Consider the following 16,379-nt stretch of genomic DNA (forward strand, 5'->3'; position numbering starts at 1 on the left):
AATAACCATTTCATTTTCTTTTCAATTTCCAGGAAAAAACTGTGGCTGTTCCAAATATATATACAATAAGATTGATTGCACCATTAAATTGTCCTTTAAAATCAATACTTGAGCTGAGCAATCACTCACCGTTCTCTTGAACAAACAATATAACTTTTATAACCTGCCTGAGATTATTTTTGAACAAACAGGAAACTTAACAGCAATTGTGCACACAACCCAAGTTTTCTATGTTTAGCAAATTGATTTTCCATGACCCAACTCAGTCATGGAAACTGTGGATCCCTCCAAAATGTTGTTCATGTGAGACTTTTCCCAAATTCAAGTTACAAGTTAGTAAATGTTAATTCTATTTCTAAGGCCAGATTTGCTGACATAAACTATAAGTAAAACAGAAATGAAGAGAGAAAGAGAGAGAGAGAGAGAGAGAAAAGATAGTTGCTGCTGCCTTGTAGATGAAACAAAGCTGAAAGATTCTATTACTATCACCTATTGATAAGTGGCATCAAAGTCATGCATCATCTGATAAATTACAGGTCCTGTAGTTGAGTCTTGGAACTTCACTGGCTAACTTTGAGCAAGTCTCGCTGTCATTTCACTTTCAGCCTCAGAGATAGGCAACTACAACAAAACCTATGAACAAATCTTGCCAAGAAAACTTAGGGCCACTCTAAGTTATATGTGATAAGAAGACACACAACAAGAAGAAACCACAATTCAAAGAATATACTGTATATACTCAAGTATAAGCCTAGTTTTTCAGCCTCTTTTTTAGGCTGAAAAAGCTCCCCTCGGCTTATACTCGAGCCAAGGTTATTATTATTTTACTCTGGTATTAGTATTATTTTTATTTCATGTTTTATTTTACTCTATTATTATTACATTTACAGTATGTAACCGTACTATTATTATTATTTTACACTATTTATGATTATTATTACATTTATTATTTTACTCTATTATTACTGTTATTATTGCATTTTCCTTATTTTACTATTTTATTATTATTATTATTATTATTATTATTATTATTACGTTTATTATTTTACTCTCTTTATTATTGTTGGAAGGATACATAAGTATATTTACATTGAAGAAGGTTAGAATAATGATTTAATCAGAGTTGGGCAGTCTTATCTCAAATTACAGTTTTATGTAAATATTCAAAAACATTTCACCTCCTGATGCCTCAATTAATGTAATTTTATTGGTATCTATTTTTATTTTGAAATTTACCAGTAGCGGCTGCATTTCCCACACTCGGCTTATACTTGAGTCACTATGTTTTCCCAGTTTTTGTGGTAAAATTAGGTGCCTCGGCTTATAGTCGGGTCGGCTTATACTCGAGTATATACGGTAGCTTTTCCAGATCCTAAAGCACCTTTTTTTGCTCACTTTTAAAAACCACATTTGTCTCATGAAGAACAGTTTGTTGAAAGATTTTGCATTTTTTAGGTTGGCCCTATCTAGGATTTTCACAATATTCTTTGTAACTTGTGTTATAATGGAGATGGCTAACCCAGTACTTGTCAGCCCATTTGTAGGATTCCTGAAACATTTCACTGATAATGGGGCAAATGAAAGCATGCCATAATATACAGGATCAGCTAAAAGCCTACAAGTATATTATACTAAAATACTATTCCCTGACTCAAATTTTAAAATCTGAATTAGGACCATTTTCCTAGAGAGGTAGTGCGCTTGTGAATAATTTCCCTAATACAGATTGCAATACCATAAATAGTGCCCAACACTTTACCTTTGAGAAGTGATACAGATCTTAGCTGTCATATGCCATATAGAATTAAAAAGACCTTTTTTTGATTTACCTGAAGACCTTCATTTTATTGTATACCTTGAAGCGGGATCCCCTCCCTTTAAGATAAAGTACAAGAGAAAAGGAATTATTTATGGCCTGTGATAAGTTGGCAATAACCTAACTCAGTTCTAACCTGCCTTTATATATACAGTAGAGTCTCGCTTATCCGACCTTTGCTTATCCGACATTCACTCTTATCCAACGCTCATATCGGACGCCCCCGTTTCCTCCAGCATTTCCCCTTCAATTAAAGGGCACTCCTCAACTTTCTCTCCATTACCAATAAGTGAAAAAGATAAGACAAGGAGGAGGAGGGGGAGGAAGGAAGGAATGGGGCAAAAGAGGCAGGACCAGAAGCAGAAGCATCCTCCCTCTTTCCCTCTCTGATTTCCATGCTCCTCTTCTGCATCCGGGCACTTCCTGCTGGGCCACTCTAGCCCCGAGGCATTGTCTTGCCTTAACCCTTTGAGTCCCCGTTGTTAGTATTCTAGGTGTCTAGCGCCACGTCGGACAGATAATAGTAGGCGACTCTGTATTATCCGACATTTTCATTTATCTAATGTTCTGTCAGCCCATTTATGTCAGATAAGCGAGACTACTGTACAATGTAATTGTTTGAGAACAGAACAGAATCGCCCTGCATTGCAATTTAAGATGGTCCTTTGTTATTTCCTTTGAAGATACTCTTTTACTGGAAGACCTGTTAAGGGCCAGGTTTCTATGGTGGCCAGAACTTCCTTCACACATTCAAATCTTGTGCGCCTGTTCCTTGAGATGTCAATCTGGCCATGGTGGTACGCACCTTAGTTACATCCTGTTTAGATAACTGTAATGCACTCTGTTTGGGGCTGCCTTTGAAGAGTGTTCAAAACTTCAGCTGGTCCAAAGATTGGAGCCAGATTGTTAACCGGGGCTGGCTACTGGGAGTGGACAACTCTCTTGTTCTAACAGCTCAATTGGCTGCCAGTGTTTTTTTTTTTCTGGGCACAATTCAAAGTGCTGGTTATGACCTAAGAAGGCCTATACGGTTTGGGTCCAAGCTATTTGGGGAAGCAAGAGAAGACCTTCTTGGTGGCTGCTCCTGAGCTCCGAAGCTCCCTCCCTAAGGAGGCCAGATTGGTCCCTTTCCTGTTGTCATTCTGGCAGCCTATTAAAACTTTTATTCAGGCAGACTTTTAAATCAGGAAGTGTATCTAGGCTGGTTCATCAGGTGCTCAGCTATGGCTCACTTCTCTGGTTGAAATAGTTTGCAGTGCCTTTCATGTTCCTTGATTCGTGTTTGGGCAATGCTGCGTTTGGTGGTCCCTATGTAGACTTGTCCATAGCTGCATGATATACGGTAGACTCCTGCAGAGGTGAGATGATCATTCTTGTACTTTGTTAAATATAGCATTTATTTTATTTTCTTAGTGGGTCTGTTCATCTGCTTCCCTATGTGGTCAGTGGTTCCCTTGAAATATGTTAAGAACACTTTTCTTCTGGGTGAATCTTTGTCAGTTTGTTGTCGAAGGCTTTCATGGCCAGAATCACTGAGTTGCTGTGAGTTTTCCGGGCTGTGTGGCCATGTTCCAGAAGCATTCTCTCCTGACGTTTCACCCACATCTATGACAGGACTCCTCAGAGGTTGAGGGATCTCTGGCACTGAAGCTGCAAGGCTATTCAGTGCTAATCAAGGTAACCCAGAGTAACCCAGTGATTCCAGCCATGAAAACCTTTGACAACACACACTGCAGTCTTCCAGATGTCACTATATCACAGCTCCCAGCTGCTCTAGTCATGAAGTCTAGTGGTGATGGATACAGGGGCTGTAGTCCAGCATCTGGAGGGCCACATAACATAGCATGGTGGGCTGGATTTGGCCCATAGGCCTTAAGTTTGACACATGTGCTCTACCATTAGAGAATCAGTGCAGTGTGACACCGCTTGCAGTGCCATGGTTCAATGCTAGAGATTCACAGCAGTTTAGTTTGGTGAGGCACCAGCACTCTTTAAAAGAAAGCCAAAGAGCTTCTGAAACAATTAGCACAATTCCATAATAATAATAATAATAATAATACAGTTTATTAGCCGCCTTCCTCGTGGCTCAAGGCAGAGCACAACATAGTTGAAAACATATAAAAAACATCCAGTACCACACATATATTAAAGCATCCCTTTTGACGTTTCGCCTGCATCTGTGACTGGCATCCTCAGAGGTTGTGAGGTCTGTTAGAAACTAAACAAGGGAGGTTTATATGTCTGTGGAAGGTCCAGGGTGGGAGATTAATTGCAGCTTTCACACTTGCCTCCAAGAGACAAAAATTCTTTCTCCCACCCCGGTCCTTCCACAGATATATAAAACTCCCTTGCTTAGTTTCTAATATACCTCACAACCTCTGAGGATGCCTGCCATAGATGTGGGCGAAACGTCAGGAGAGAATGCTTCTGGGACATGGCCATACAGCCCGGAAAACTCACAGCAACCCTTTGTCAGCTTGTAACACAAACTTGAATGAGGATGCACTGATAAAAGCGCATACTGTGTGCCACTGATCCAATGCTCTGAGCTATTTATGTGATTTTAAATGCAGTTTTCGGAAGGAAGCACGAGCCTTCCCCACCCCCAAAAACCAGGCCTCTCTTTCCTCCGCCCACCCAAAAGGAGCCCCCGCCCTCCCGCCACTGCGCTGAGATTCCTGCGGCTTTTCTTCACAAAGGGCCTGCAGGCAGGGAGCGAACTGCAGAGCGGAACTGTGAGTATCGGTCGCCGTTGCCACCCGGTCGCAGTTCGATGCCTCTCTGCCCAGAGTCCCCTTCCCTAACTACCTCCCCGCGCGCGCGGTTGCCAGGGCAACGGAGTCCTTGGCGAGGCCGGCGCGGCGGAGGTCGAAGTGGCGGACCAGGCCTGGGGCCAAGATGGTGAGGAGGAGGAGGACGAGGACGAGGAGACGGAGAAGCGGGGCAGAGCGGGGAGGGCGTGAGAGGCTCCCCGGCTGAGCGAGGGGGCGGGCGGGTGGAGTCTCACTGCCCTCCTCTCTCTCTCTCGCCTTTGCAGATGCTCTCCAGGCTGAAGCCGGCCGTGGGGAGCGGCCCTCAGGCGGCGGACAAGCGGAAGAAGAAAGGCAAGCGCATCCCGCAGCTGGAGGAGCTGCTCGCCCAGCGGGACTTCACCGGGGCCATCGCCCTCCTCGAGGTAGCGCAGAATGGGCCCTGCGCCAGGAGAAGCCGTGGACGAGGGGACTGTGAGAGCCGTTCAGCAGTGGAACTCTCTGCCCCGAAGTGTGGTCGAGGCTCCTTCTTTGGAGGTTTTTAGACAGAGGCTAGATGGCCATTTGTCAGGGGTGCTTTGAATGCAATATTCCTGCTTCTTGGCAGGGGATTGGACTGGATGGCCCATGAGGTCTCTTCCAACTCTATGATTCTATGATTCTTGGGCATGAATGGATAGGCACGCCTGTGTCCTGTAATGGCAGAGTGGCCATCTGTCGGGGGTGCTTTGATTATGTTGTCCTGCATGGCAGGGGGCTGGACTGGATGGCCCTTGGACGTCTCTTCCAACTCTAGCAGCCTGATTCTAATGCATTTTCAGTTCCAAAGTGATCCGATTGTATCGATGCCTGGCTCGATCTAGACAGCCAAATAATGCAGTTTGAACCTCATTATATTGTCAGTGTAGAGCAGGCATGGACAAACTTCAGCCTTCCAGGTGTTTTGGACTCCAACTCTCACAATTCCTAACACCCTCGGGCCCTTTCCTTTCCCCCCTCAGCCGCTTAGCTTGTAGACGACCAGTTTTCTCACACCAGAAGCAACTTTTAGTTCCTCAAGTTGCTCATGACATAAATATATTTGTTGTTCATTCGTTCACTTGCTTCCGACTCTTCATGACCTCATGGACCAGCCCACGCCAGAGCTCCCTGTTGGCCATCACCACCCCCAGCTCCTTCAAGGTCAAGCCAGTCACTAGAAGGATACCATCCATCCATCTTGCCCTTGGTCTGCCCATCTTCCTTTTTCCTTCCATTTTCTTCAGCATAATTGTCTTCTGAAAGCTTCCTTGTCTTCTCATTATGTGGCCAGAATACTTCATCTTGGCCTCTACTATTCTTCCCTCCAATGAACAGTCGGGCTTTATTTCCTGGAGTATGGACTGGTTGGATCTTCTTGCGGTCCAAGGCACTCTCAGAACTTTCCTCCAACACCACAGTTCAAAAGCATCTATCTTCCTTTGCTCAGCCTTCCCTAAGGTCCAGCTCTCACATCCGTAGGTTACTACAGGGAATACCATGGCTTTGACTATGCGGATCTTTGTTGCCAGTGTGATGTCTCTACTCTTCACTATTTTATCGAGATTGGTCATTGCTCTCCTCCCAAGAAGTAAGCGTCTTCTGATTTCCTGGCTGCAGTCTGTGTCTGCAGTAATCTTTGCACCTAGAAATACAAAGTCTGTCACTGCCTCCACATTTTCTCCCTCTATTTGCCAGTTATCAATCAGTCTGGTTGCTATAATCTTGGGTTTTTTAATGTTTAACTGCAACCAGGCTTTTGCACTTCCTTCTTTCACCTTTATTAGAAGTTTTCTCAGCTCCTCCTCGCTTTCAGCCATCACAGTGCTATCATCATATCTAAGGTTGTTAATGTTTCTTACAGCAATTTTTACCCCAGGCTTGCATGAATACACACACACACACACACACACACATGAAGATGGTCTGTGTACATTTATGGTGTATTAGTGTACACAGACCATCTTCATATGTGTGTGTGTGTATTCATGCAAGGCTGGGGTAAAAATTGCTGGAAGAAACATTAGTGGTCTGTGCCTTTAGAAGTTGTATACAAGTTACAAGCTTTTTCCTTTGGGGATGCTTGTCATGCTATTTAAGGCACAGAAATTCTATCAGTCATCAGAGAGTGGTCCCGATAATTTTAAAACATTCCAATTTACTTGTTTGCATTTAACTTCTTGTATTATGAGATGCATATGAAAGTGTTCTTCTGAACACATATATGCACACTTGTAATTTTTTAAAGTGATTGAATAACCCCCCCCCCACCCAAAAAAAATAATTAATAAATTGGTCATTTCTATCATATGGCTTTAGTCTGGAAAGTGGTCATTATAAAGTAATTTTAGAAAATTTGTGTGAGTGACCCACAATTAGATACCATTACAATTTCTTTTTTTCTCTTATTACAAGTTTAAGCGCCATGTTGGGGAGCAAGAAGAAGATACGGATCTCTATATTGGATATTGTGCTTTCCATCTGGGTGACTACAAGAGAGCACTGGAGGTGAGGTGATGAAATCCTGCTTCCTCTTGGAAGGAAGAGGGATGCTTTCCTAAAACAAGAACCATAGAAAGAAGGAAGATTTTCTTAGAACAGGGCAAAAGGAAGAGGGCAACATATTGTGCTATAATTCATGTACAAGAAATTACATTGTCATACTAGGTTATTGCTAAACATTTCATCCAGTTTAAAAAATGAATGTCTTGGATGTTAATGGAAATGTTTTGGCAATTTTCTTATATTGGATCAGATTGGCTTCCCATCTTGTCCAGAATTACTTTCCCATAGTAGCTGACAAGGAACTTGTAGGAAGCTCCCAAGCAAAACATAATTTCGGTAACATTCTCCCACTTGTGTTCTGTAGTAATAGATTCAGAGGCATATATTATCATCATGACTTGTCTGAAGTTATAAAAAATGACTCTGTGTAAAAAATAAATTGAAAGCGAATATAAAGAATTTGCACTTCACCTGCATCAGAGAAATCCGTATAAAAGCAGTCCTGTCTGTTTCTTTCACCACAAGGTGGCGTGGTTGATTTAGATTTATCAAACAGCTTTTTTCATTTTTGATTGAAATGACTTCATTTCTGTCATTTCTGTGTTTTAAAGACACCTCTATTGGTCTAAGGCTTGGCTATCCCTTAATGAATCAGGAACTGGCTATGAAATTGTGTATTCCTTGATCTCAATGTATTCCTGTTTTCAATTTCTCACTTTCTTTTCCACTTTAACTATGGTTCCATGATCAAAGCTGCCATCGGTACCATAGTAATCATAATTTTGAATTAGTTGTAAAATATGTTGTATTAATTAATCATATAAAATATTTATTATTTCAGACATTCATATACTGTCCTTCTCACCCCCGGAGAGGGACTCAGGGGGCTTACAACTGACAACCATTGGATGCCAACAACAATAATAAAAACACGGTTAAACATTAATTAAAACATCATCATAAGTTAGTTAGTTGTGTAGAACGCTTAAGACCTTTATGGTTACTTAATACTTCATATCTTTTTAAAATGTAATTTTAATAATAAAATGATTTTATGATGTTGCATTGTCAGAGTCTGATCAAACATTTTCAGCTGGTGAGCACCCGCTAAATGGTTTACCCTAATTGTTAGATATTCCTGCTGGAGTCCTGTTTCACCTTTCACTTAATTAAATTTTACTTATACTACGTTAAGTAGCAGAAATGTTACAAAAACATTCATGAATTGTGTAGATTCATTTTGGCATAATGGCAAGAATGCACAATGGAATCACATTGGTGCCTTCTGTGCATTAGCATCTGGTGTACATTGGTCACCAGTGTGAGTCCCCATCGGGGTGAGAAGGGCGGAATATAAATGTTTTAAATAAATAAATAAACAAATAAATAAATATGTGTCCTATTGTGCATTATTCTTGTTGTTTATCAGTCACCTTATAACCTTTGCCACATAGTAATATAATAGCAGCCTTTTTCTAGATACAAACATTATGAAACTCTCAATTTTAATTCCCATATAGATAAGTCTATTTACAAACACATAACTTTGTATCACAGGCCAACCATGTGATATAATCAAGAAAGCCTCCTGACTACAACTGAGCATTGGGTGAAATTAGGCCAGTATCACTATTCTTTAAATAGCACAGTCTAACCCAGAAAGAGTAAATCAAGGTGTCTTGGTTTTTAGGCCTGTTCTTGGGGTTATTGGAACACTCATTCAGAAAATTGCATTGCTCTAGTTTCTTAGATATGGCTATCATGGTTTTCTATGGCGCATACTAAATGACATATGTTTGGTTTCTCAAAAACTAGAGCACATAGGGAAAATGGATGCATTTTTGCAATCAGCAGGTCAAATATACCCAGAAACAGTGATAGCCAGTATAGTGTATTCCTGCCTGGCATGGGATGGACTGGATGGCCTTCATGGTCCCTTCCAAATCTTTGATTCTAACTGGAATACAGGAACATTAACAAAATGCCCTACAGCATTGTTGTAAAGATTCCTGATTTATTTTATATTGAAATTGAATATTATTGGTACTTCAAAAATATTTTTGTTGTATTCCTAACAGGGCCATATCACAACGAAGAATTAAAACAGTTTTAAGTTAGTGTGTGCTGACTACAGCAACATCTTATTAATTTTTTTCCCCAGGAATATGAGAATTTGACCAAGCGAGCTGGCTGCAATCCAGATGTTTGGGTGAATCTAGCATGCACATACTTCTTTTTGGGAATGTATATACAAGCTGAACAAGCAGCCTTGAAAGGTGAGATGAATGACTGAAGCTGCAGCCCTATACACACTGGCATAGGAATAAATCCCACTGAAATAAGTGATAATTACTTCTAGGATTCTGTTGTTAGCATCATGCAATAGAACAAAGTCATACATTCAAAAAATTCAGAATTGTTTCTAGGACTGGCATAAAATTTGGGTTTTTTTCTATTCTTCTATTTCAGCTCCCAAAAGTAGACTCCAGAATCGCTTATTATTCCATCTAGCTCACAAGGTGTGTATGCATTAAAAATTATAAGTCATAATAAAGAAGTAATTGTAGAGATTGTAATTTGGTTGAGTTCTTCTTAAGTCGAGTTCTTCTTCCTCCCTACACCATATGACCATCTTTCCACGTTTTACTTTAAAATCTTAGTTTCTGAAAGACTATTTAAATGAGAAAAACTTATTTCTGTAGTAGGGCGCTGTGCAGGTAATGTCATTGAAAGTCTAGACGTTGTAAGAAGGCCCATGAGGAAAGAAAATTAAGGGACAAGGGTCCTATGGGAAAGAAGGCTGAAGTAAAGAGAAAATGGTGCCTAAAGGAAATATGATGCATGGAAAACAGCTCTTGAGAAAATTTTGGACAGATAATGAATTGCTCGCTGACAGCAGTATTTAATAATGAATATTTCATACATCTGAACAGTGATTTTTTTTCTGAATTAAATCATATTCCTTTTTAGTTTGGTGATGAGAAGAAACTCATGAGCTTCCACCAGAATCTTCAGGACATAACAGAAGATCAGCTTAGCCTGGCATCTATACATTATATGCGCTCTCACTACCAAGAGGCTATTGATATCTATAAACGAATACTACTTGATAACAGGTTGGGTCAGCTTTTTCTTCCATCATTCTGTGTAACTATTTATTAGTGACAAAACATTATAGAAATAGTTTGTAAAGTTTCAGTGTATACTTTCCTAACAGTTATAAATTGTTTCATTCTAAAATTAATTGCTTTGCAGTGTCTCTCAGGACCCAGCCAGACAGGCCCATATCCTGGGTGTAAAAACGCATTAATTTGGAACAAACAAATTAAATACCTGGTAAGATCCAGATCTTAAGGTAAGATCCAGGTCTTACCAGGTATGGGCTCTGTGGGGATTGGACCCGTGGACTGCGTCATGCAATTCCTGTACATAATCCACACAGCCATCTCAGTTTTTCAGGCTACTGGAACCAAGACAGAGGGCAGCCACCCTCTCCCCTCAAGGCCACAATTTCCCCCTAACAGTAAAGTAAAAAGTAAATGGCTGCTTAATGTATTAAGATATCCACAGAATTGTTTTAAATACATTTTGTCTCATTTACCTTTGTGTGACATTCAAAGAGAAAACATACAGAACAAAAGTTGAAGATACATAGCAGAGCAAGGTGCAATCACTGGAAGCAGAGAAAACACCATATATTGAAAGCAGTATCATCAATATTTTCTCCATAAACATATCAATCAGTTTTTTAAAAATCTCAATTTATAGCCTTCATTTAATTCAAATACATTTTTGCTGTACTTTTACACTCCTTTTCCCATACTTCATTGCATACACTTTTGTTTCTAGCAAAACAGATTTATCAATAAGTAAAGGTAAAGGTTTCCCCTTGACATTAAGTCTAGTTGTGTCTGACTTTGGGCAGTGGTGCTCATTTCCATTTCTAAGCCGAAGAGCCAGCATTGTCCATAGATACCTCCAAGGTCATGTCATCTATTTGAAGCTAAGCAGTCAACCATAGTTAATACTTGGATGGGAAGCTCCCAATGAATCTGAGGTGCTGGTAGCTATATTTCGGAATCTAGCAAAACCACCTTTGTGCATTCCTTGCCTAAGAAAAACCCTGTGAAATTCATAGGGTCACAGTTGCTTGGCAGGTGATTTGAGGTGCGTTTACAATGTAAAATTAATTCAGCTTTTACACCATGCTAACTATCATGACTCAATGCTATGGAAATATGATAATTATGGAAATATGGTATTATCAAATCCCTTGATCGCAAAGCATTGAGCCATGGCAGTTGAAGTGTCAAACTGCATTTTTTTCTTGTGTAGATGCACCCTTGAAGGTACATACATACTTATGCACATACATGATGTTAGTTGTGACCCAATAGTTTTATTAATATCCTTCTGATTTCTGTTACAGTAGCAAATACTTTTTGAAATGCAATTTTTGCAGTAACACTGATGTCTTTACTATCTTTATTTCTGCAGGGAATATCTGGCCCTCAATGTATATGTGGCTTTGTGCTACTACAAACTGGATTACTATGATGTCTCACAAGAAGTGCTAGCGGTTTACCTTCAGCAGGTTCCTGATAGTACCATTGCTCTAAATTTAAAGGCTTGTAATCATTTCCGACTTTACAACGGAAAAGCTGCTGAGGTATTTTGTGAGAATACTTTTATCTTTTTATTAATTCTGTCTTGATGCACGCTTTAACTTGGCAGTAATATTTTAGTGTCACCTCTTCAGAAACAAAGTACTTTTTCACTGTGTGACATCTTTGAGTTTAGATTGTCTGACTTACCCAATTTAGTTGTTTTTATCTTGTGGTCCATGGATCATTGACAGTCTAAATTGAAACTACAGAAGGTCATGAGGGACTGCACTGATTGAGCAGTAAGGTCCTTTACTGCTATATGTGATAACTGTGGAAGAACAAGATGCAATTCTTCACTTTGTTTCCTGGAAGATTAGGTATCAAATGTCCCATGCAATCTGTAACATGAAAATGCTTTCTGATAGTAGACACTACCAAGCATGATGTTGGGGTCTACCAAACACTTCAGGAGCAATGGAATATGTTATAGCTGTTATTTCTTCCCATTAAGAGGCCTGGTCTTGGTAAACATACTGTGATGGATGCACTATTTCAAGAAGGAATACAATAAATTACACAAGACAACAAAATCAAACTTTTTGTGATCATTAGAAATGAGAGTAGCACAGTTTAAATCAATTTTATGCTAATTTTAAATATGTCTTTATTTTTTTCCATCACGTCAACTTTTTAGACTGTAAAGTCTGCACATTTCACATCATATTCGTGTAACACAAGCCAACCAGTATTTTTCATCAGATATAACTTTAAGTCATTCTTATAGAGTTTTTTTTACACAGAATTCAGATTTTTTTTCTCTATCATGTGTAGTTTTTGCGACAAGGCTAATCAAATAATTAATGCATTTATGCACTGATATCAGTAGAATCTAATATACCACAAACCAACAAGTATTTTTCATCGGATGTGATTTTAGGTCATTCTTATAGAGTTTTCTGAGCTGAACTCAGATCTGTTTATTTTTTTTTCTGTCACATGTAGCTTTTGTGATAAGGCTAATCAAATAATTAATTCATTTACGCACTGATATCAATTAGATTCTGTTGATATCAGTGTGTAGGTAAAGGTAAAGGTTTCCCAGAAGTCCCATTAAATCTAGTTGTGTCCAACTCTGGGGCGGGGGGGGGGGGGTGCTCATTTCCATTTCTAAGTTGAAGAGCCGACGTTGTCCGTAGACACCTCCAAGGTCATGTGGCTGGCATGGGAGCATTGTTACTTTCCCACAAAAGCGGTACCTATTGACAGGGGCGGCTCAACCCATTACACAAAGTAAGAATTTGCAGTATAGTTGATTTTGCCCAAGGGCGCTTTTGAGGCGCTCTTGGGGGGAAATAGACCTTGACGTATGCGAGTTGTAGTTACTGGGATGTATAGTTCACCTACAATCAAAGAGCATTCTGAACTCCACCAATGATGGAATTGAACCAAATATGGCACACAGAACTCCCATGTCGAACAGAAAATATATATCAGTGATTGGTGGGGGGGGGGGTGTCAAAATACTGTTTGCTTACCGTTGAAAATTACCTAGGGCCGCCTCTGCCTATTGATCTACTCATATTTGCATGTTTTCGAACTTTTACGTTGGTAGAAGCTGCTCCTAATAGCAGGAGTTCATCCTGTTGGCTTTTGTTATTGGACATAGATGCATTTCTAGGATACCTTTATATATCAGCTATAAGTTTACCTGTGAATCTGCAAAAATTAATCAGTGGTATTGTAGCTGTACACATTAAGAAAAAGATTGGGAATTTCAGGTTCATGTCAGGCATCAACTTTGTTATGTAAGAAGGAGAAGAAAGAATAGACAAATTGTAGTGGAATGACAGAGCTGGAGGAGGTATGAGGTTGCCACCTTTTAACTATGACTGCTGTCCATTCCTGGCATAACTGTAAAAAATTTCCCTTGTCAAAATAAATATCTCAGCAGAAACGTATATATAGGCAGTATATAGGCATTTTATCTTGTTATTCTTGATACTGTCAAAAAGGTTAGTTGTATGCTACAGAGTGCAAGGGGTTTTGAAATGCATATCATTATGGTATTCCTTAGTTACAAGCCTTAATACCATGTTCCATTCATTTTTAACTTTTTCTATAAAAACAAGGCAGAACTTAAAAGTCTGATGGACAGCGCCTCAACATCTTTTGAGTTTGCTAAAGAACTTATTAAGCACAATCTGGTGAGTAACAATGGTGAAGTTTGTCTGTTTATGTGATATCGTTTGCGGGGTTCTTAATACCATGAGCCAGGAGCAAAAGAATATCAACTGCCCAACAAGCATTTGCTGGGGTAACAAGCATTTTTCAAAAGTTTCTATTCTGACAAAGAGTACATACTTCTGAAATGAAATATTGAGAAAAATAAGGTATATAATTTCAAATGTTTGTGAGCAGGATTCGTTATTTTTATTGTGTTGTTTCCTGGGGTAACAAGCATTTTTCAAAAGTTTCTATTCTGACAAAGAGTACATACTTCTGAAATGAAATATTGAGAAAAATAAGGTATACAATTTCAAATATTTGTGAGCAGGATTCGTTATTTTTATTATGTTATTTTTCTCCGGTGAACTCAAGGCAATGTACATGGTTCTTCTCTTTCACACTTTTTCATCACAAAACGCTTTGAGTTAGATCAGACTGCGATAGACTCAGATGGAGTTTTAGACATTGTCATCAAGTGAGTTTTATGACTCAGCTGTTTGTTCAGTCCCTCACTGTAACCACTATACCACACTACACTGGATCTCAGTATGTCCTACCATGTCCCCATCATGCATCACAGTGTAATGCTAACAGTTTTCTGCCTTCTCTCAAGCCAGGGGCAAGACCCTCTCATTCATGCTCCCAAGTTGCTTTCCCAAAAATGGAGTTGCTCTTTTGAGTTGTACCCTTCAGCAACTAAAGGTCTGCTCCTGCAGGGGTTCAGCTTCTATTCCTGCTACCCAAACAGATGACACAGTTGGAGAGTGCTTCCTCCTGGCAACTACTGAGCATTGATCCAGTTCTCAGTTTTGATACAGGAATCTCACTTCTAAGGCCCCTTCCACACAGCTGTATAAAATCCACACTGAACTGGACTTTATGTCTGTGTGGAATCAGATAATCCAGTTCAAAGCAGATATTGTGGATTATCTGCCTTGATATATTCTGGGTTATATGGCTGTGCAAAAGGGCCTTAAGGCAGAGGTACCAGCAGGCAATTGATTGGCCAGTTTCCCTTCCTCTCACTTTTCCAGTTCTTTCAGTGACTCTCTCACACACAGTGTCTGTTTTCCTTTCATAAGCAAATATTTTAGAATATTTGTTTACGTAACTCTGTACTGTGTTCATCAACAATGTGTAAATAACAAATGAAAACAATGTTGTATTAATACTTGAAGAAATAACACTTTTGTGATACTTGATTCTCTGAAGTTTACAGGTGAAATCATATTTAATTTCTAAATGCAAAAGCACTGAAAGGAAAATGTGACACTTTAATAATAAGATTGTTGGGCCAGCACTTCTTCGTTCAATAAGATATAGTTCAAAGCTTATGCAAGATTATAATCAACTACATGCTTGCTGTAATGCCAACAAACTGATGTCTTTCTCTGCAGGTGGTATTTCGAGGAGGGGAAGGAGCTCTCCAAGTTCTTCCTCCATTGGTTGATGTCATTCCTGAAGCTAGATTGAATCTGGTCATTTACTACTTCCGGCAAGGTACCAAATTTTTCATATTTTTTATCTCTTTTTTCCTTATTTGTTTGTTCTTTCCAAAACAGTATAGGCAGAGCTTTTGGTTTTTTGTTCATTTGCCAAGGAAAGTTGCAGAAAAAAATTATTGATACTAAGTTCAGAATTTTTTAATAATAATAATAATAATAATAATAATAATAATAATAATGGCTTGAGGTGGGTTACAGAATAATTAAACCATTATCTATATTATTATTTATTATATGGCTAATGAAAGTCACCAAAAGCATATATAGGGCATGTTTATACTGTAATATAGCATGCAATCAGTTTGAGAGGAACTGGTTTCACTTCATGGGTGATTGTCAAATTCTTTCATGGACAGAATCCCTGGGCTGCTGTGAGATTTTTGGTCTATATGGCCATATTCCACCATACAGACTGAAAAACTCACCGCAACCCATAGGGGATTAAGGCCCCTTTCACACATCCATATAACCCAGAATGTCAAGGCAGAAAATCCCACAATATCTGCTTTGAACTGGGTTATCTGAGTCCATGCTACCATATATCCCAGTTTGAAGCAGATAATGTGGGATTTTATTCAGCTGTGTGGAAGGGGCCTAGATTGACAGATCTGAAACTATTTCAAGGCCAGGAAAGTGATTAAATTGCCGTACAGATATCCCCCCCCCCATTTCCTGCAAAGATGCACATCAGCGAGCTCATCAAATACATATGGGATTTTTAAAGTGTCAGTTAAGAGCAAAGGTAATCAATTACCCCCCTGCTGCTTATTATGCCATTGGGGCCTTGACAGCCCCCTTTCTGGATTCTTTACAGCACTTCAGCAGGGACAGGTGTCTGCAATGTACTATGCATTGTCTGCAGCTGATTTCTCCTTGAATTTTGGATATACGTACTTTGATCTCCTGCAGCACATTCTATGGTTTAGCCTGGGCTTTCTTGCAATTTTTAATA

At 39.5% G+C, this 16,379-nt stretch overlaps 1 protein-coding gene across 3 annotated transcripts in view; it reads left to right on the top strand.

The window, feature by feature from the left end:
• The first annotated feature begins 4,458 nt into the window (after positions 1-4,458).
• Positions 4,459-16,379, top strand: part of IFT56 (intraflagellar transport 56) — a 28,673-nt gene continuing 16,752 nt past the window's right edge. For 2 of the 3 annotated variants that reach the window (XM_060777177.2, XM_060777179.2), the window contains exons 1-9: positions 4,558-4,717; positions 4,854-4,991; positions 7,000-7,092; positions 9,251-9,365; positions 9,559-9,608; positions 10,060-10,205; positions 11,587-11,758; positions 13,826-13,900; positions 15,320-15,422. In XM_060777177.2, the coding sequence (XP_060633160.1) occupies positions 4,715-4,717; positions 4,854-4,991; positions 7,000-7,092; positions 9,251-9,365; positions 9,559-9,608; positions 10,060-10,205; positions 11,587-11,758; positions 13,826-13,900; positions 15,320-15,422 (895 nt within the window). In that variant the 5' untranslated portion in view covers positions 4,558-4,714. The other variant, XM_060777178.2, reaches the window with a different exon arrangement.

This window comes from Anolis sagrei, chromosome 5 (assembly GCF_037176765.1).
Source record: "Anolis sagrei isolate rAnoSag1 chromosome 5, rAnoSag1.mat, whole genome shotgun sequence".
In the NCBI taxonomy this organism is placed as follows: domain Eukaryota; kingdom Metazoa; phylum Chordata; class Lepidosauria; order Squamata; family Dactyloidae; genus Anolis; species Anolis sagrei.